This window comes from Orycteropus afer, unplaced genomic scaffold (assembly GCF_000298275.1).
Source record: "Orycteropus afer afer isolate SDZICR_OR568_19922 unplaced genomic scaffold, OryAfe1.0 scaffold00113, whole genome shotgun sequence".
Lineage (NCBI taxonomy): Eukaryota > Metazoa > Chordata > Mammalia > Tubulidentata > Orycteropodidae > Orycteropus > Orycteropus afer.
The window spans coordinates 6,748,125-6,770,397 of record NW_006921700.1 but is presented as its reverse complement, the minus strand read 5'-3'; the positions used below and the strand labels follow the sequence as shown (position 1 = coordinate 6,770,397).

At 44.4% G+C, this 22,273-nt stretch overlaps 1 protein-coding gene across 1 annotated transcript in view; it reads left to right on the top strand.

The window, feature by feature from the left end:
• Nucleotides 1-22,273, top strand: part of RNF165 (ring finger protein 165) — a 128,777-nt gene extending 106,504 nt beyond the window's left edge. Inside the window, exons 4-10 of the mRNA XM_007943856.1 lie at nucleotides 7,636-7,951; nucleotides 8,573-8,683; nucleotides 16,230-16,359; nucleotides 18,451-18,555; nucleotides 18,866-18,961; nucleotides 21,558-21,664; nucleotides 22,156-22,273. Coding sequence (XP_007942047.1) covers nucleotides 7,636-7,951; nucleotides 8,573-8,683; nucleotides 16,230-16,359; nucleotides 18,451-18,555; nucleotides 18,866-18,961; nucleotides 21,558-21,664; nucleotides 22,156-22,273 — 983 coding nt within the window. The remainder of the gene's footprint in view (nucleotides 1-7,635; nucleotides 7,952-8,572; nucleotides 8,684-16,229; nucleotides 16,360-18,450; nucleotides 18,556-18,865; nucleotides 18,962-21,557; nucleotides 21,665-22,155) is intronic.

Sequence of the window (22,273 nt, the reverse complement as noted above, 5' to 3'; positions counted from 1 at the left end):
TAAGATTTTCGTTGGCTCATTCTTGGAAGTAGATGGCCAAATATTTCTTCCTGGATTTTCTTAGTCTGGAAGCTCTGCTTCAACCTGTTTCAAATACCTGCTGGTATTTGAAATACTGGTGGCATAGCTTCCAGCATCATAATAACATGCAAGCCACCACAGTACAACAAACTGACAGACAGGTGGTAGATTAAAGGTTACCTTATACACCTTATATATTCCACAGCCCAGAATCTGTAGGGCCTGCCCCACCTGCTCTGCTGCCTGGGGTGGTGAGAAATAATGTGGAAGCTTTTGGGGAGTTCAATCACTGGGGCTGGTAACTAGCTGCCAAACTGGAATAGTGGCAAATACCGGGACACAGTGTTGCTGCTGCAGACCAGCTTCCCCATGAGGCTGCTAGGCTTCCAGCAGCCTGACATGGAACGGGTGACCCAGCAGGAATGTGGATTTTCAGAACTTGATTCATGGCAAAAAGAAAGAAAAGACAGAATTTTGTCTTCATGGTGGACCTCCTTATGCAGATAGTGGTACTCATGTTGGGCATGCTTTAAATAAGATTTTGAAAGACATAGCCAATCGATATCAAACATACGATGAAAGGTTCCAAAATATATTTTGTGCCAAGCTGGGATTGCCATGGGTTACTCACTGAAATAAAAGTATTGTCAGAACTTAGTGAAAAAGCTCAGAATCTTTCAGCTGTGGAAATTAGAGGGGAAGCCAGATTACTTGCTCAAGCAGCCATTGAGTAACAGAAATCAGCATTTACTCATTGGGGAATATTGTCAGATTGGAACAATGGCTACTATACATTTGGTGAAAACTTTGAGGCCAAACACTTGAGAATTTTCTATGAACTGTGGGAAAAGAGGTTTTTTAAGTTTACAAACCTATGTTGTCTCCCTGATCAAGGATACACTGGCTGAAGTGGAACATGAATATGCTCCTGAGTATGTCAGTCTTTCTGTACATGTAAAATTTCCTGTCTTGAAACCTTCTCCTATGTTGGCATCTGTTTTAGATGGCTCGTCTCCTATTAGCGTCTTAGTCTGGACCACACAGCCTTGGACAATTCCAGCCAACCGGGCTGTTTGCTATATGTTAAGGCAAACTATGCCATTGTGAAATGTTCCAATTCTAGTGACATCTACATATTGGCAGCAGATAAAGTACCATCTGTTGCTTCTGCATTGGAAATGAAATTTGAGGTTATTTCCACATTTTTAGGTGCAGATTTGGAAAATGGCACTTGTACTCATCCTGTATTTCCTGATAAAGTTTTTCCTCTTTTACTTGTAAGTCATGTGACCATGATAAAAGGAACTAGATTGGGCCACACAGCCCTAGCTCATGGTATGGAAGATCACAGTGCACCTTCTCAACACAACCTGTCAATGGATTGGTTAGTGAATGAAGATAAAATTTTCACAGATGTTGCAAGTTCTGAAGTTCAAAATAAGGCTGTTCTTGAACAGAGAACTGGTGTGGTTGTGCTTCAGGCAGTAAAGAATTTGTTGAAAGAGGAAAAATTGGGACACAGCTATCTCTTTGACCCACTCCTCGGAAGGAAGCTGGGGCAATCTACTTCCCAAGTGATACTGCCTCAGAAACCCAAGGAGGGGTCACTATGTGTAGGGGTCCAACTCAACGGCAAACAACCACAACAACAACAACATCCCTATAACTAGAGGACTAAGAAACCAGTGATTATCATGCCAGCAAACAGTGGTTTGTGAATATCATGGATATTAAGCCGATGACCAATGAATTGTTTAAAAAGGTGAAATTTATTCCTGGGTCAGCACTGAATGCCATGAAATGATGGACAGGTGACCCTATTGGTATATATCAAGACAAAGAGTTTGGTGTGTTCCAATTCCTGTTTTTCATCATAAGACAAAAGATGAATTCTTGATGAACAGCCAAACCATTGTGCATATTATGGAACCAGTGAAACAACATGGCAGTGATGTCTGATGGATACTACCCCCTGAGCAGCTTCTTCCAGCAGAAGTCTTATCTCATGTTGGTGTCCCGATGCCTCGGAATATGTACCAGGTCAGGATATTTTGGACATCTGGTTTCATAATGGAAATTCATGTCACATATTCTTCCAGGTATTGACCAAAGAGTAGATTTGTACTAGAAGGAAAAAGCAGCATGGGTGTTGGTTTCAATCTACTTTATTAAAGAGTATAGCAGCAAAGGAAAAAGCACTTTATAAGGAAGTGGTTGTTCATGGATTTACCCCTGGAGAAAATATGTCCAAGTCTCTTGGGAATGTTGTTAATCCTGATGCTGTCATCAGCGGAGGACAAGATCAAAACAAAGAGCTACCTTATGGTGTGGATGTCCTTCCCTGGTGGGTAGCTGACTCCAATGACTTTACTGAGGTGACAATTGGTCCATCTGTACTTAATGCTGCCAGAGGTGATATTAGCAAGCTTAGGAATACATTGCACTTTCTTCTGGGAAATGTGTCTGGTTTCAACACAGAAACAGATTCTATTCGTGCTACAGATAAGTATGTCATAGACCAGTATATGTGACACTTACTGCAGGATTTTGCAAACAAGATTACTAACTCGTATAAACAATATGATTTTGGAAAAGTTGTTCAGCTATTATGAGCGTTTTATAGAGAACTTTCTAACTTTTATTTCAGAATAATCAAAGATAGGCTTTATTGTTAAAATGAAAATGATCCCAAATGATGCTGTTCTCAAACTGCATTAGCTGAAATTTTGGAGGTCATAGTTTGTTCTTTTGCTTCCAGTCTTCCTCATTTGGCTGAAGAAGACACATTGTTTTTATGTTGTTACGTGCTGTCAAGTCATCTCCAACTCACAGCGACCCTATGTACAGCAGAACGAAACACTGCCCAGTTTTTGTTGACCCTCCAACTTACCAAGCATGATATCCTTCTCCAGGTAATGGTCCCTTCTTACAACATGACCAAAGTAGGTGAGATGAATCTGGCCATTCTCGCTTCCAAGGAGCATTCTGGCTGCACTTCCAGGACAGATTTGTTAGTTCTTTAACAGTCCATGGTACTTTCAGTATTTTTTGCCAACACCACAATTCAAAAGCATCAACTCTTCTTCAGTCTTCCTTTTTCATTTTCCAGCTCTCACATGCATATGAGGCAATTGAAAATACCATGCCTTCTGTCAGGTGCACCTGAGTCAAGGAGATATCCTTGCTCTTCAGTACTTGAAAGAGGTCTTTTGCAGCAGATTTGCCCAATGCTATACCTTGTCTGATATCTTGACTTCTGTTTCCATTGCTGTTGATTGTAGAAAAAAGTAATCTGAAGTTTTTGACAGCTTCAATCTTTTCTCCATTTATCGTGATGCTGCTTATTAGTCCAGTTGTAAGGATTTTTGTTTTCTTTGTATTGAGGTGTAATCCATACTGCGGACTGCAGTCTTCAATCTTCATCAGTAAGCGTTCCAAGTTGTCCTCACTTTCAGCAAGCAAAGTTGTGTTGTCAGTGTATCTCAGGTTGTTAATGAGTCTTCCTGCAATCCTGATGCCACGTTCTTCTTCATATTGTCCAGCTTTTTGGATTATTTGCTCAGCGTACAGATTGAATAAGTATGATGAAAGGATATTACCCTGACACACTCCCTTCCTGATTTTAAATCTTATAGTGTCCCCTTGCACTGTTTGAACAACCACCTCCTGCTCTATGTACAGGTTCTTCATAAGCACAATTAAGTGTTCTGGAATTCCCATTCTTCTCAATTTTATCCATAATTTGTTATGATCCATACAATTGAACAATTTTTCATAGTCAATGGAGCACAAATAAACATGTTTCTGGTATTCTTTGCTTTGAGCCAAGATCCATCTGACATTAGCTCTGATATCCCTTACTCCACATCCCCTTCTGAATCCAGCTTGCATTTCTGGAAGTTCTCTGTCAATATACTGCTGCAATCATTTTTGAATTATCTTTAGTAAGATTTTACTTGCATGTGATATTAATGATATTGTTCAATAATTTCCCCATTCTGTGGGATCACCTTTCTTTGGAATGGGTACAAATATGGATCTCTTCTAGTCAGTTGTCCAGGTAGCTGTCTTCCAAATCTCTTGGCATAGCCAGGTGAGTGCCTCCAGTGAGGCATCCATTTGTTGAGACACCTCAGTGGGTATTCCACCAATTTCTGGAGCCTTGTTTTTTTGCCAATTTCTTCAGAGCAGCTTCGACTTCCTCCTTCAGTATCATTGGTTCTTGATCATAAGCCACCTCCTGAAATGGATGAACATTAACCAGTTCTTTTTGGTACAGTAACTCTGTGTATTCCTTCCATCTTCTTTTGATATTCCCTGCATCATTCAATATATTGCTCATAGAACCTCTCAATATTGCAACTCGAGGCTTGAATTTTTTCTTCAGTTCTTCCAGCTTGAGAAATGCCAAGTGTGTTCTTCCCTTTTGGTTTTCCAACCCCATGTCTTTGCATATTTCATTATAATAATTGACTTTGTCTTCTCGAGCTGCTCTTTGAAATCTTCTGTTCATCGCTTCTATCTTGTCATTTCTTCCATTTGCTTTCACTATTCTTCACTCAAAGGTAAGTTTTAGAGTCTCTTCTGACATCCATTTTGGTCTTTTCTTCCTTTCCCTTCTTTTTAATGACCTTTTGCTATCTTCATTGATGATGTTCTTGATGTCATCCCACAATTCCTCTGTTTTTTAGTCATTGGTCTTCAATGCATCAATTCTGTTCTTTGGATGGTTTCTAAATTCAGGAGGGATATGTTCAAGGTCATATTTTGGCTCTTTTAGACTTGTTTTAATTGTCTTCAACTTGAACTTGAATTTGCATATGAGCAATTGATGGTCTGTTCCACAATCAGCTCCTGGCCTTGTTCTGGCTGAAGATATTGAGCTTTTCCATCATCTTGCCACAGATGTAGTCAATCTGATTCCTGTGTACTACATCTGGCAAAGTCCACATATATAGCCTCTATTTGTGTTATCGAGAAAAGGTATTTGCAATGAATAAGTTTTTGTTCTTGCAAAATTCTATCATGTGATCTCCAGAGTTGTTTCGATCACCAAGGCCAAATTTTCCAACTACTAGTGATTCTTCTTTGTTTCCAATTTTTGCATTCCAGTCACCAGTGATAATTAGCACATCTTGATTGCATGTTCAGTCAATTTCAGACTGAAGAAGTTGGTAAAAATCTTCAATTTCCTCATCTTTGGCTTTGGTGATTGGTGCATAAATTTGAATAATAGTAATATTAACTGGTCTTCCTTGTAAAAAAAAAAAAAAACAAACTCACTGTCATTGAGTCAGTCCTGACTCATAGTGACCCTTCCTTGGGTTTCTGAGGCAGTATCTCTACAGAAGTAGATTGCCCAATGTTCCTTGTGTGGAGTGGCTGATGGATTTGAACTGCCAGCCTTCTGGTTAGCAGTCAAATGCCGTAGGCATTATGCCACCAGAGCTCCTAGCCTTCCTTATAGGTGTATGGATATTATCCTATCACTGACAGCATTGTACTTCAGGATAGATTGTGAAACATTCTTTGTGATGACGAATGCAACACCATTTTTCTTCTATTTGTCATTCCCGGCATAGTAGATCATGTGGTTGTCTGATTCAAAATGGCCAAAACGGGTCCATTTCAGCTCACTAATGCCTAGGCTACCAATCTTTATGCATTCCATTTCATTTTTGACAACTTCCAATTTTCCTAAACTCATACTTCTTACCTTCCATGTTCTGATTATTAATAGATGTTTGTAGCTGTTTCTTCTCATTTTGAGTCATGCCACATCAGCAAATGGAGATCCCTAAAGCTCTACTCTATCCACATCATTATGGTTGGCTCTACACTGCTGAGGCAGCTCTTTCCCAGTCGTATTTTGAGTGCCTTCCAACCTAAGGGGCTCATCTTCTGGCACTGTATCATACAATGTTTCAGGGCTATTCATAAAGTTTTCCAGTAATATATCAGACAGTGTTTCACTGCTATTCATAAGGTTTTCACTGTCCAATTCTTTGAGAAGTGGATGGCCTTTTCTTCTTCCAAGTCTGTCTTAGTCTGGAAGATCTGCAGAAACCTGTCCACCATTGGTAACCCTGCTGGCATTTGAAACACCAGTGGCATAGCCTCTAGCCTCACAGCAACATGCAACCACCTCATTATGACAAACTGACAGACAAGTTCGTCTCCCTTAGCTGTTTCAAACCACTCCACTCACTTCCTGGCCTCCCCTCTTCCTGCTCTGGCTGTCCACTGCCTCCTGCTTCCTGCCTGGCCTCTCCTTTTACTGTTACAGCCATCCAAAGAAGACACATACATTATGCTAATAAACCCAAGGGTGGTTTTCGTACTGGGCGGATAAATACAAGTTCTATCTCTCCTCGGAAGGAAGGTTGGGCAATCTACTTCCATAGTGATACTGCCTCAGAAACCCAAGGAGGGGTCACTATGAGTTGGGTTTGACTCGTCAGCACATAACAACAACAACAACATCTGGAAGAAACCTAGATTGGAGGAAGCTGTGGAGAGCCCCATGAGCAATGAGAAATTCATTTTTTGGAAGCATCCTTGGCAAAAATGCAGCGGTCAAGGCTGTCATTGTGATAGAACCTGGACTGCTTTTTGAGATAATAGAGATGCTACAAACTCAGGAGACTTCTAGTGCCTCTCATTTGAATGAAATGATGATGGCTTCCCAGACAACTTTACTCACTCTGGAACCATGAGAGATGACTGCAGATGCAATTGAGCTTACAGGAACATGTCTAATCAATTTACAAGGTGGTGATAATCGTGAAGAGTCTTCATATAAAGTAATTGTCATGCCATCTACTGAAGAAAAATGCCCTCGTTGTTGGAAATATGCAGCTGAGTCTTCAGATACACTCTGCCTTCAATGTGCAGAAGCTGTTAGTGGAAAGTGGGACCTCACTTTTGTGTTAACAGCTCTCTGCCAGTACTGACTGGGGGTTTGGATGAATTATTTATAGTACTGAAAGAGACCCAAGATTTAGGTATGAGTGGAAGAGTAAATGATGGAGATTGAAGGTCAAAATCAGAATTATACAAGACATAGTTCTTGTAACTAGAGGAGGAATAATGTACACATGTGAATGCATATATGTGGAAATATGTGTGTGTGTATATATATATATATGTATATATGTGTGTGTATACATACACATGGAGCTCTGGTAGCATAATGCCTAAGGCACTTGACTGCTAACCAAAAAGTTGGCAGTTTAAACCCACCAGCCACTCCTCAGAAGGAAGGTTAGGCAATCTACTTCTGTAGTGATACTGCCTCGGAAACCCAAGGAGGGGTCGCTATGAGTCGGGTCCAACTCAATGGCACATAACAACAACAACAATACACACACACACACACACACTCATATATATATATCCATATATCCATAATGGGCTTATTCAGAACATAGACACTGAATATGCTTGCCTTCAACTGTGTTTGGGCAGAAATGTTTTATTTTTATAAATCTTTTTGACATTGTAATGTCTGAAAATAAAGGAATCCTAGCAAACTGTTAGGGAAAAAATGGGTGGAGTTTGAGAGGGAGGGTCCTTGCTGGTCTCATGGTGTCTTCTTTGTCCTTGCCTCCTCAGGTGCCCCCTTTCAAAGGTCTCAGCATCCTCACGCTACCTCCTGCCGCCACTTCCACCTGGGCCCCCCACAGCCGCAGCAACTCACCCCCGACTTCCCTCTGGCCCACCCCGTGCAGTCGCAGCCGGGCCTCAGCGCCCACATGGCCCCGGCCCACCAGCACAGCAGCGCCCTGCACCAGTCGCTGACCCCGCTGCCCACCCTCCAGTTCCAGGACGTCACAGGTCCCTCCTTCCTACCTCAGGCCCTGCACCAGCAATACCTCCTGCAACAGCAGCTCCTGGAAGCCCAGCACCGCAGGCTGGTCTCACACTCCAGGTCAGTGCTGGGGCAGGGTGGGAGAAGGCTCAAAGCCCCAGGCTCTGAGGCCTGGTTCCTACCACTCCAGTAAAATTTATTGAGGATCCCAACTGTAGGGATTGGAGTGCATGAGACAAAGGTGTGTGTTGGAGGAGGCCAGAGAGAAGAGAGATCACCATGAGCTGGAGTGTTCAGGAAGGTCTTCATATGGTCTTTGATCTGGGCCATGAATACTGGGAAGAGTGTGAAGAGGGGTTGAGAGAGAAGAGTGGGTGAGAGGGTGTGCACAGAGGTGGAAAAACCTGTAGGAGGTGGATCTGTGTGTCTTGAAGACAGCCTTGCCAAGAGAAGAAGAAGAGACAGAGAGAGAGAGAGAAGGGACAGAGGAGGTGAGAGAGTTTGGGTGGGGCCAGATGAAATCTCAGTCCACTTGAGTGTCTGAGTTATTGGAGGCCTTAAAGTTTGGGAGCTTTCCTTGGGGTTTGGGAGGAGGGGTTAAGCCCACTGCTCCATGGATGTAGGGCTCTATAAGGGGCTGCAAGGGGACACCTTCAAACTGGCTAGGGTTGTCCAACACTCTTGGGAGCTAGACTGGCCCCAGTGGCCCCTGATGCCATGGGCTCCTTCCCTCTGGTGTAGGCGGAGTCAGGAGCGTGTGTCTGTCCACCCCCACCGCCTCCACCCCAGCTTCGACTTCGGCCACCAACTGCAGACTCCTCAGCCCAGGTATTTGGCTGAGGGCACTGACTGGTGAGTCTTTGGGTCCTCTGGGGGAGGTTGGGAGGGAGGAAGCTCTTGTTTTATCCATCAACTTCCTGTTTCTTTCACTTAGAACAGTGCAGGAGACCCAGTCCTCAGGCCCCAGCCTTTGCCTCAGCCCCCAGCCACCTTCAGAGCCAGGACACCCCACTGGGGCCTGGTTCCAGCAATGAGGTCAGATATAACTGGGCTTCATCTTGTGTCCAGCCTGGGGCTCAGTGCCCAGGTTTCTGCAGAGAAGGAGGGAGACAAGGATGTAAAACATTTCTCAAGACTCAATGAGGTTCCTGGGGGAGGGAGAATGGAGAGTTCTGAGTACTAGGTGCTCAGGAAAGGTTTCCTGGAGGGCGTGGATCTCAAGGGAACAACAGAGAAGTGTCAGGGCACAACAGCAAGACACTCAGAATGGGGAGGTCCTGTAAATACAGACTCACAGGAGAGAGGGTGATGTCACACCTGAAGCACTAGGGCAAAGCCTGATGGGCTGGGGAGAGGGACCGAGAGTTTTGTTGTGTGTCTTTATAGGCAACAGGTTCCCTCTGAAGTTTTCCTACAATCCCCTACAGAGGACAGAGCTCCTTGCTGGCCTGCAATGCAGTATTGCTTGATTTTGGCTCCTTAGTCCTACTCAGGGAGCTCTGGTAGCATAGTGGCTAAGGCACTTGACTGCTAACCAGAAGGCTGGCGGTTCAAACCCACCAGCCACTCCTCGGAAGGAAGGTTGGGCAATCCTACTTCCGTAGTGATACTGCCTCGGAAACCCAAGGAGGGGTCACTATGAGTCAGGTGTGACTCAACGGTACACAACAACAACAGTCCTACTCAACTTTGGTTCTAGTGCAGTAGAGGGCTTATCTAAATTAGGGTCAGATCTGTATACTCAAATACTTTTAAAAGATATGCACTTCACTGAAGTATTTAGAGGTGAAGGGCATCATGTCTGCAACTTATTTTTAAATGATTCAGAAAACACTTAGATAAATATAAATATGCACATAAAGTATGTATACTATTTCTATCTATCTATATTCATATATAAGGTCTATGTATATCTCTATCTATCTCCATAGAGAAGTGTGTGTCTGTGTGTGTGTGTATATGTATGTGTGTGGAGAGAGCAAAACAGAAGAGGATTTAGAAATGTCATAAAATATTAACATTTGGGGAATCTGGGAGGAGGGTAAGGAGCCCTGGTGATGCAGTGGTTAAGCATTTGGCTGCTAATCAAAAGGGCAGCAGTTTAAAAACCAGCTGCTCTGCAAGAGAAAGATGTGGCAGTCTGCTTCCATAAGAGGCTCTCTATGAGGCAATTCTACTCTGTCATTTAGGGTCACTATGGATCAGAATCGACTTGACAGCAGTGGGTTCGGTTTTGGTTTGGATGAAGGGTATCCAGGAGTTCTTTATTCTATTCTTGCAAATTTTAAGTAAAACAAAATTTTTTAAGAATGTTGAAAAGAGAAAAATCAGTAGAAAAAATGGACTATATTGAGAAATCTGTGCAGTTGTATCATTTTCCAGCCATTTTAGTCAAGCAAACTGTCTTTGTCAGGATTTACTTTGGGAGCACTTTTCATGGACACCCATGATGATTAAATTATGTATTGTAAATCCTAACTTCTATACCTGGGTTCATAATCCCATTTGGGAATAGTTTGTCTTTGTTATGTTAATGAGGCAGGATTAGGAGGGTGTGTTTGAGTCTATCTCTTTTGAGATACATAAGATTAAACAAGCTATCAACTGAGAAGCAGGGATGGGAGAAGAGAGATGCCAAGCCACACGAGGTTTACCCAGTATCACTACTTCCATAGTGATACTGCCTCGGAAACCCAAGGAGGGGTCACTATGAGTCGGGGCCGACTTGATGGCACGTAACAACAGCAACAACATTGTGTTCATAGATTGGGAAACTCAATATGTTCAAGATGTCAACTTTCCTCAGATTGGTCCCCCTTTCTGGCCCATGCCCAATACTCCCACCCCTCGTCCTGAGCCACAGTTAGTTCCCATGTCTCTGTCTTTATCATGCTCCTTCTCTGACTCAGTCCTGGCTTCTCAGCCCCAACTCTGACTCCCAGTGTGGACTGTAACCTGCTCAGCTGCTACCCAGGGCAGAGATTTCTAGGTACCTGGGACCTGTGGGCAGAAGGTAGGGGAGGATGAGAGACTCCTGCTGTCCTTTCTTGCAAGCAGTCCTGCCTCACCTAAGCCTCTTAGGGCTCTGCAAGTCTGGACTCACCCACAAGATGGCACCCAACACTTGGGGGCAAATTCCTTGGTGTGGTGGTTAAGTTTGTGTGGCAACTTGGCTGGACCTGGTTGAGTGGTTGGGCAGCTGAATGTAGTTATTCCCCATGGTGAGACTGGTAATTAGCTCCATGATGGAATCTACTGGAGCAGCTGGGTAGCTGCTTTGGGTATGTGCTCTGCTTCCCATATATAAGAAACAGCTTTGGGAATGGTCTCTAGCTTATGGCCCACTTGAACTCTGCATGTAGCTTGCCATGCTCTGCCAACCTTGGGACTTTCAATGGACTTGAATTAATGGCCTGCCATGTGGTTTGGTAACATCAGACCTGTGCCATTTTACTTGTCAACCTTGGGCTTGTCTCAGCAGCCAGCAGCTGCCTGAGTGAAGAAAAGCCACTAGCTTCAGTGGGGTGGGAGCAGGAGGCAGAGCTGAAGCCCAAGTTTGAGGGGCTTTCACCCAGCCCCTAGAGCCTGGCACTTTGAGCTTGGACTTAAAGCCTACAAACTGTAAGAGAATAAACTCCTGTTTGTTCAAGCATCCCATTTGTGGTATATTCTTGTCAGAGCAGTACTAGGTAACCAAGACACATGGGAAGAACTTAAGGGTTTATACACACTGCAAGAGCATTGACAGTGGCAACTAAAGTTAAGTTTGATGGTTAGACATACTGAAATATTGTGCGCTGACAATTTCTATAAGAAATTCCTAAAACACAGTTCTAGTTTAACATTATGCTAAGCTTGAGGTAAATGCCTTAAGCCTGTTGGATATTTTCTTGACCCTCCAAAACTCAGCCAGATTTTCATAGGCTGGTGACAATAGTGGAAAATTAGGAGAAGCTGCCTTTCAAGGGACTGGTGACTCCTTGGGGCAAGTTCCACCCCAGACTTCCTGAGGTTCTGCGGAACTGCACCATATTGAGGGAAACTGGGCATAGGAAGGGATTTTCTGATGAGATTATAAGAAGGAGGATCCCAGAGCCCACCTACGCCCAACCAGGGTAGACCAACCCTCCCATCTCAGGTGCAAGCATTCTTGGAACTGGGGTAACTCTCTTAGTGCCACACCCCAAGTTCCTTGCTTTTGGTGGAATTCCCTGAACATCTCTTTGCTCCTTTGAACTTGCTGGGCTCCTGGACACTGCTGGAAATCAGAGCTTCAGCCACATGAGTTGTCCCCTGGAATTTCTTTCCCTCAAGTGGTACAGCGAGATGAACCTGGGTAAGGCTCAGAAACCCTGTGGCCCTAACTTTCTAGCCAAGAACCTTGGAAAGGACAAAGCTCCTCTTCTTGCCTTAGACGGGCCCATGAAATGAGGGACTGGACTAGATGATTGCTAAGTTTACTTCCAATTGACTCCAAGAATTTAGCTCATTTGCCAAATGACAGACTCACAATGAGTTACCTCAGGGATTTGGGCTAATAATAACCCCTGCATTTGTAAATGCTCTGCAAAGGGCTTTCACATCCATTTTCCCATTTGATTCTCTCAACATCACCGTGAGAAGCCATTGCTGTCATCATTTTCGATGAAGCACAAAGAGGTGAACTCACTGGAAAGGGTCTCACAGCTGAGGAAGGGCAGAATTAGGACAAAGACCAGGGCCTTCTGACAACAGGTTCCTGTGGCTACTTGAACAGTGGTGTGTGTGGAGCCTGTGAGGACAACAGTTAGTCTTGCCTTCCTGCAGCAGCTGGAGCTAAGGTATAGAGAAAGAAGTTAGGGCCAGATCCAGGAGCCATTATGAAAATTATGTCAATTCTGACTCAAAAAATAGAATTCAGACCCCCTTGAAGGCTGATGGATTTATTGGACTCTCATCCTCAGAGCCATCTCAGAGGACTTTGTCCCAGATGTGTCATAGCCAAACCCACATTTCACAGTCTGTGTGGAAACCAGCAGCCTGTGTCACAGCAAGTCCAGTGAGAGCCAAGAAAGTTAGCTGTCAGGGCCTGTCCAAGGCAAGAAGTAGAAGAAAAGTATCTAAGCCCTGATGTCTCCTGGCTTCTTGCCCACTCAGGTTCTGAGGCTGTACCTTCAGAAGCCCTGAGCTTCCTCTCAAGGGGTGTTTTCAGAGCCTGGCTAAATGTGGGAGTTCCCAAGGAGTAGCTGTGTCTGGCCAACCATCATCTGCTCTGTCATTTCTGCATCTTTGTTGTTGTTGTTGTTATGAGTCGTCTGCATCTTAGGGTATTTCTATTGACCATTTTTTTTCACATGATTATGAGACATATTATCCTGCTTCTTGGTATGTCTGGTAATTTTTTTATTGAATGATTGACATTGTGAATTATGCATTGTTGAGCAATTGGATTTGTTTTATTCTTTTAAAGAATCTTGGCCTTTGTCCTGGTCAGCACTACTTGCAGTTCAGTTTGATCCTTTTGAGATTTGTTTTTAAATTTGATTACAGCCAGTCTAGAGCATCTCTGAGCCAGTTTTACTGACCCACATGGAGTCTCCATGAGTTGGAATTGACTCAACAACAGTGGTTTAGAGTATCCCTGGAGCAGAGCCTACTGTAGTCCTGCCCCCAATAAAGCTATAAACAAGCCTCAAAAGGCTCTTCTGGGGTCTCTGTTGAATCTCTCAAGTGATCAATCAACCAGAACTCTCTTTCCTGCTTGTTTGGAATGCAAATTCTTCCCAGCCTTGCTAAGCTCTGGAATTCATTTGTTGTTCCTTGGTTGCTCTTTGATTGATCTGATGGAATCTTCATATTCAGCAAAGATTCGAGGGGGTCCTTCTGCAGATTTCTGGAGTTCTTATTTTGGATGGTTTCCTCCTCTCCAAAACTTTGTGGATAGTTTTCATGTCGATGAGCAGAACTCCACATTTCAGAGACCCCATATTCTCTGAACTAAGATCTCCAATTGGCCAACTCATCAAGACCACTGTGCCCTGCTAGGGGTCCTCCTTCCTGCTCCATGATCTGGAATGTTCCTGCAAGCAGAAAGCCAGGGAAGTTGTAGGGCTCATCTTGCTTCATTCCCTTTTCCCAGGGATAACAGCTCTCTATGCCTGTTGATCAATGTCTGAAAATAGTTTTGTCATGTATTTTGTCCAGTTTTTCTGTGTGTGTGATTTACAGTGCAAAAGTCAATCTGATTCCTGTTACTCCACCATAGCTGGAAGAAGAACTTTTAAAAAAAATTCTCCTCCATATGTTTTTGTCTTGTTTTGTTTTTTGACTTTTTTTTTTTTTACTATGATAAGTATATATGCAACACAACATTGGCCATATCAACATTTTTACATGTACAATTCAGTGACATTATTTGTCTTCATCAACCATCATCACTGTCCATTTGTTTGTTTGAATTTCTTTGTTGAGGAAACTAAGTTGTTTTTCCCGCAGAATTTCCCATTACAGTATCTGGATTTTGCTGATACACTCCCATACTATCAGTTAACATGTGTCTCAATTTCCTGAGTTTCTTTACATTGGCTTGATCCGATTTATTATTTATTTATTAATTTTTAATGTTAAGAGTTTGTTTTACATTCAACATTACGTGTACATTTAATTTCACTGTCTATTGACCATGTCCAACCCTAACCCAGTCTCCTCCCTTCCATGCCCAGTAACCCTCTCCCCATGCTCCTCATAGTTAAACACTCCTGTTTGTCCTGCATTTCCTCCATGGGAATTTTGCCCCTCCGGTGCCCCATGGTCAATTGCTCCAAGGGATGCATTTCCATAGAGTATGTGGGTGCCTCACCCTGGGTTGAGTGGTCTGCACGTATATCTTGTTTACTATTGGGCTGAGAGCCAGCCCCTGGGAGTGAGCTCTATTCCAGGCACAGAATATATTGGGAGTCTCACCAGACTCCATCTGACCAGTAATTCTGGTCATTATTGAGTTTTTGGATTTTGTTCCACATTTTCCCTCCCACTCTATCCAGGATCTCCAGAGTTGACAGCTTGATCAGATTTAGGTTCGAACTTTATTTCTTGGCAAAAATACTTTATAGGTGGCTTTGCATTCTTCCCCAGAAAGAATGTCTGCTTGCCTTCCTTTATGTGATGTTAGCAGCAAGTAGGGATGCAAAATGGTGGCAAATAATTCAATCATTCCTTATTTATTTGTTAGATGGAGTATTTTTATGAAGAGAAATTTCCCCTCATCAGAGCATTGGTTACTCTGAAGAACAGTTAATGGAGGAGAGGCAGGATAAATGCTTGGTTCTTTCTCTTTATTTAGTAGTTTTAAGACAAAGAGCTGATTCCCTAGCATTTTTCAAAGGTGACCAAATTTTCTTTAGCATCATTTCCCTGTCATGGATTTAAATATATTGGATGTGTTTCAGTCTTGCAGTTATGCTTGTTGATAAGCAAATTGTACCAACTCTGGCCAGTGGGAGAGTCTTCAGGACTGTTTCTGAATTCTTTTGACATGACCCTAGTGGTCTTTGATGGCATCCTTGTTTGAGGTTATGACAGAAGGTTTTGAACTCACATGCACATGTACATTCTCTGCCTCAGAACTGAGATTAGCCACTTTCCAAGGAGCCCTATGTCCCCTTTCATTGCATTTATTTGTTTGTTTGCTTGTTTTGTGGATGTGTGTGTGTATTGAATGAGTGGTCCTATACTTTCAGGAGGGGTGGGTGGCCCAGGAGAGCTTTTCTAGCTTCACAGCTATAGAGGTCTCTCTTTGGTTGTTTTCTGCAAATAGTGAAAGATATGGCCTCTGCTCCCACCTCCACTTTTATCTAGGCCTTGCCTTTCCTTTGACCTATTCCCCTAGACTGCTCTATTTGGAATCTTTTTTTTTTTTTTTTTTCAGCCTTCTCTTAGGAGCGGGCTTTGTCTTAAAAAATGTGTTAGTTTCAAGAGATTTTAGAGGCCCTCCATGGAGTTCCTGGTTCATGCAAATGGTTAATGTGCTCAACTGCTAATCAGAATGATGGAGGTTCAGATTTACCAAGAGGCACCTTGGCAGAAAGACTTGGTAATCTACTTGCAAAAAACCAGCCATTGAAAATCCTGTGGAGCACAGTTCTACTCTGACACACATGAGGTTGCCTTGAGTTGAAGCAATCAACCACTGGTTTTTCTTTTAGATGGCTCTAACTCCTTCAGGTCTTGCTGAGCTCTTTCCTTCTCAGCCTGGGTTTCCTTGGCTCTAAGGAGAAGAGAAGGGCCGGGTGATCTAAAGTGTAGAACTCACACTTTGTGACTCTGACTTTCCTGGATGGACCTCATGTCAGAAGTTCCTCCTGTGACTTGTTGGCTGACTCGCATGGCCCTGGAGCTCACTGTGGCTGTATCCCTGCAGGGATCTCAGCGTGGATGCCGGCTTGAGTCCTGCCCAGTTCCAGGTGCGACCCATCCCTCAGCACTATCAGCATTACCTAGCGACTCCTCGAATGCACCACTTCTCCAGAAACTCCTCCTCCACACAGATGGTGAGTGAATGGGCTCTGCCAGGAAGCGACTCCTCTGTTTCTGGCTGTGCCCTTGGGGGGCCAGAGCCTGTGACTCTGCTGTGCCCTGGCTCCCAGGCAGGCCAATTGCTCCCCTCCCCTCCCGTCCCAGCTCCTCTGCCCACCCTGGCTTGAAGGGAAAAGAAGGGAATCTGCCGGACTAAAGCTGGTATTGCAGAAGGGAGTAGGAGACAGACATTGGAGGCGTGGAAAGGGGCGATGTGGCAGGCTGCAGTCTGTGGGAAAAGGCTCAGGGCTAGGAGCAGGCTGGGGAGTCCCTGCACCTTCTAAGGTCTCATTTAGTTAACTTCCTGGGGTCAGGGCCTCCCTGGGCTTTGGCTGCACTTATCTGTGAAATGGGAAAGTAGATGCTAACCTCAGCCATCTCATCAGTGTGAGGGTCAAAGAGATCCCAGAGGTTCCTGGGGCCTGGCCTACAAGTCTGGTTTGTCTTCTGCAGAGGACAGGCCTTCTCATCACTGCAGAGTGTTTGGGGGCCTTCAAGTTCCTGGCGTTGAAAGCTGCATAGAATTAAAGTGAAGATGGCTCACAAAAATGACAAGGGGCTATTGAGAATCTTCTTTCCAAACAGCTTCATGCTGCTACCCTAAAATGTAATCCCACCCTCCAGCCCTTGTCTCTGTCATTTAGCCTGTCACTCCCTCAATTCCCTTATTTGTATAATGTTGTTATGTTGTTGTTGTTATGTGCTGTCGAGTCGGCCCCGACTCATAGCGACCCCTCCTTGGGTTTCCGAGGCAGTATCACTACGGAAGTAGGATTGCCCAACCTTCCTTCCGAGGAGTGGCTGGTGGGTTTGAACCGCCAGCCTTCTGGTTAGCAGTCAAGTGCTTTAGCCACTATGCTACAAGTAATCTCTGAAGTCCTGTGGTGTTCAGTGGTTTGTGCCATGAAGCACCATCTCCTAAGAATAAAAGAGGCTAACATTTATTGAGCACTTACTACATACCAAGCACTGTTCCAAGCACGCCATGTGAATTCTCTCATTTAATTCTTTCAATACCTACAAGAAAGGGTATTATTGTGATTTTACAGATTGGCAAACTGAGTCATAGAGAAGTTAAGTGATTGCCCCAGGGTCACATGGTGAATAAGTTGAGGTGTCATCATGGAAACTCCCCTGACTCATAGCTGGAGTTAAAGTGAAGTGAGTGTAGCAGGGCCATTGCAAGCACAAGGTCAGAGTCTTTATTTAAGAACTTGGTATTTTGTGTATCATGAATTTTCTTTTTTGCATTACTCTTGATTTTTTGAAACATTTCATTACAATATTATTTATCTTGATTACTGAGTTTGTTGGTGCCCTCTTAAATTTTGTGTCCAAGTGCAGTGCCTCACTTTCCTTACTCTAGTTCTTAACTTCTGGGCTTCTCTCTAAGGCAGATTATGGATGTGGACTCTGAAGCCCAACTGCCTGAGTTTGAAATCCTGCTTCTGCTGTTTGATTGTGTAACTTTGGGCCAGTTTTCTCATCTATATGTGCCTCACTTACCCCATCGGTAAAATGGGTATAATACTTGCACCCATATCACTGGAGAAGGACATCATGCTTGGTAACATAGAGGGTCACGGAAAAAGAGGGAGACCCTCAGTGAGATGAGTAGACACAGTGGCCACAACAATGGGCTCAAATACACCTACTACTGTATGGACAGGACTGGACAGTGTTTCATTCTGTTATACATAAGGTCGCTATGAGTTGGCGTTGACTAAAGGGCACCTAAGAACAACAGTTGCACCCACACTATAGATCAGGTGGTCAGATAATTAAGTTAGTCAGTCATGAGAAATGCTTAGAATAGTGCCTGCCATGAAGTAAATGCCCAATCAGTGTTACTTGTTACTTTATTGATTTTGTTATTTTTTCTGGGGCTGGCTCAGGCACAGTTTGCCTCTTGAGGAGGAAAGCGAGACACAGAGAAGGAAAAGACAATGCCTCTGCCCGCAGCATCTGGAGTGTGTGCGTCAGCGAGTTCAGGAGGAGGAGGTCACCCTGGGCTCATCAAGCAGCCTTTAATATTTGCTCTATCCAAGGCGTTTTCTCCCCAACAGGTCGTTCATGAAATCCGCAACTACCCTTACCCTCAGCTCCACTTCCTGGCTCTCCAGGGGCTGAACCCCAGCAGACACACCTCTGCCGTGCGGGAGAGCTATGAGGTAGGTCTGGGAATCCTCCTGTTAGTCTAGAACCAACTAGGTTAGTGGAGATGTCATGTCTCTTCTTTCTCACTGATGGCAGATGAGGGATGGGATGGGGAAGTCTCCAGGGGAGAGAATAAGAAAGAGAAAGAAAGATAAAAGAGAGTGGAGGCGTTAGCCTCCCAGCATCGGTTACCTTCTTCCTGATGGGCTTCTTCCTGCTCAGACCTTTCAGTGACCCTCCTCCTTGGCATGTATGTGTGTGTATGTGTACATATGCATTTGCACATGCTGAGTACACAACGGGTCCATGCTTTTCTCTCTGCAGGAACTGCTGCAGCTGGAGGACAGATTGGGAAATGTGACTCGAGGAGCTGTGCAGAACACCATTGAAAGGTTCACCTTCCCCCACAAGTACAAGAAGGTGAGTCGACCAGCAGGCTGGCCTGCACAGTAGAGGGTTTGGGGGTGTCTAACTGACCCAGGCCTGGCAGTCTGACAGAGAAGCATGACCCCAAACCTAGTATCTTTGCTCAGGGTAGACACTCTGAAGCTGTGATGCCTTCTTGGGGTCTTCTCACTTCCCTCTGCCAGGAGGTGATCAGGAGGGGAGATGAGGGGCCTCCATCAGTAAACAAGGATGTCTGGGTATGGACATGTGCCTACGGACTTGTGAGAGGGACCATGATGTATGTGTACACGTGTAGGTGTGCAGGCATATACATGTTTGTATCTGAAGGAGCTGGGTAAAGGGCACTTGCACAGAAGGCTAGGAGTTGCCTTAGAAAATAATTCTGAGTCTATTTCAGATCATGAGAAGTCCAATTTTCAGATAATCAAAAGAGAAGATTAAAAACCAGAAGACCTAAAAGATTAGAAATACCAAACAGGAAAGAGGAGATTTGAAAAGGGAGAATAATTTAAAGAAATATAAATTAGATGTAGGAAAACAAGGTAAGGCTATTAAGCTAAAATTATTAACTATAAATAGAAATCATGAAAAAAACCACACAATGGAAAAATACAATAATGGAAAAACACAATAGAAAATAAGCTGGTCTTAATGCTATCTTCTTATTGGACATCCCTCCTGTCTAGCAGGGCCAATTAAGAGAAGGCCCCTCCTTCTAACAAAGCTGGGCCTCTACCTGCCCTCTTGAGCAGGCAGATCATCTGACTCCACACGTACTCAGAAGCCAGGACAATCATATGGGACTGTGGATGTGATGAAGAGAGCCCTCATGGTGCAATGGTTAGAGCTCTCAGCTGCTAACCACCAGCTGCTCAGCAGAGGAAAGATGTGGCAATCTGCTTCCATAAAGATTACAGCCTTGGAAACCCTATGGGGTGGTTCTACTCTGTCCTGTAGGGTCACTATGAGTCAGGAGTGGGTTTGAGGTTTTTGGTTGATGGGATTCTGGTTTGTAGGATTCTGGAGATGTGGAAACTTATTGCAGAAGCCTAGTTCTGTGCACACACAGTGGCATGCATAGGGCACCGCAAGCCTGACTAGGAGGAATGGATGTTCTCACATGTTCTAGTGAGGTTACAGGACTGACCAGCTAAAGCAGACAAGGGACCCTCAGAGTTGAAGACTTGGGACGAGAATTGGGGAAGCTAGGATCTGGGCCTAGTCCCAAGATCATTCTCTGGGTGGTCTTCATCTTATGATGCTTCAGATTTTTCTCATTGCAAAGTGACTTTTCGGTTGGCTCACCCCTAGAGAGGGCACAGAATGGGCAGATTCCTCCCCATGGGTGTCATCAGCAGCTGACCTCACTGCACTGCTTGGAGGTGGGAAGTCAAAAGTTGGGCTGATTTCTTTCGCTGATAATTCCCTTCCTCCCCAGATTATTTATTAAGCACCAGTGCTGTGCATCATACTTGGCCAAGTGTGGTGTAAGCCATAGTCCATACCATCTAAGAACTTGGAACTTGCTATACAAAGGTTAACTATTTTTGGATAATTAGCCCATAATAAAAAAACAGGACAATCAAATCCAGGAAGTATAAACAGAGTCCCTATATCATGCCTACTGTAGGGACTTGTACCTCCCTTAGAAGAACTTTCTGGATAGGAAGAGAAATTCAACAACATAATATAGCTCATAACAGCATGACACAAATCACAGGAGTTAGTGTCCGGCTGAGGAATTTTGCCTTCATCTTATTGTTAGGTGCCGTGAAGTCAGCTCTGACTCGTAGCAACCTTATGTGTTATACAACTGAATATTGCCTGGTCCTGCATCATTTTCAGAGTCATTGCTATCTTTGAGCCCATTGCCTTCATCTAGTAATGAATAACTAAATGAATTGGCATTAGTTGAAAGAAGAGTGAATGAATAAAGGAATGAATGAAGGATGCTGGACCTGAAAGTAGAGAGAGAAGCCTGGAGGCAGGGACCCAGGATGGAAAGAATGTGAGGAGGAGTGGACAACAAGATCAGAACAGAAGGAGGAAGCTCTTTATGCACAAGCCATAACTTTGCAAAGGATTGATTCATTAGGTACCCAATTCCTTTCCAGATCTTTCACCCCTAGAAAGTGCCTGGGACAGCAAAAAATAAACCCTACTTGGCTTCCTTGTTTGGCCTCACCCTCTCTATTCTGCAGTGATGGGGAGGAGTTGGGTAAAAGGCAGTGGACAGGGGGCTGGGAAAATGGCGGAAGTCTAGGTTTTACTTAAAAAACCCCACTGCCATTTGAGTCGATTCCAACTCATAGTGACCCTACAGGACAGAGTAGAACTGCTCCATAGGGTTTCTAAGGCTGTAAATCTTTATGGAAGCAGACTGACTCGTCGTCTTCTCCTGTGGAGTGGCTGGTGGGCTTGAACTGCTGGACTTTTGGGTAGCAGCTGAATGCTTTAGCCACTGCTCCACCAGAGCTCCTTGGATTTCACTTAAGCACTTAGAAGGAAGCCAGCTCAAAGGAGAGATGGGACAGCACAGGAGAGAGGATCCTGTGTATGAAAGACAATGGCCACCAGGTAAGTCCACTCCTCTCTCTGTTTCTCATAGCGAAGACCCCAGGATGGCAAGGGCAAGAAGGAAGATGGGGAGGAGTCTGACACAGATGAAAAATGCACAATTTGTCTGTCTATGCTCGAAGACGGAGAAGATGTGAGGTAGGAGGCCAGCCTCTCTGACTCCCCCCACACTCCCTTTGTCTTGTGGGTAGTGGTGATCTATCACTGCACTGTGTATCTGGGAGCAAATGTGTCCAGTGTACAATAGTGTGCTGCATGGTCACCCTGTGAAAGTGGAGTGTGGACTATCCTAAATGTGTGGTGCTCATGGTTGTGATCGGTGGAAGTAAAGCATTAACAGAGTAGTGTGATGTTGTCCTTGGATGGGTTTAGGACAAGTCGTGATTTGCTTCAGGTTGATCTGAAAGGGCCCCATGGTGAAAGAGGGCTTTGAGTTCCACTCCCTGCCTTGCCTTCCCTTTGTGGTTGACCACAAAGAGCTCCTAAGACCCTCTTTGGCCAGTTCTCCAGTGGTCACAGGTGTATGTCTCCTGGTCCCCTCAGTAGCCTACCCTTTGCCTACCCTCAGCTCCTGGTGCAGCTGCCTCCCCACTACCCCCAGTCTTCTGACCCTCTCTTCTCTCTTCCAGACGCTTACCCTGTATGCATCTCTTTCACCAACTGTGCGTGGACCAGTGGCTCGCCATGAGCAAGAAATGCCCCATCTGCCGAGTGGACATTGAGACACAGTTGGGAGCCGACAGCTGA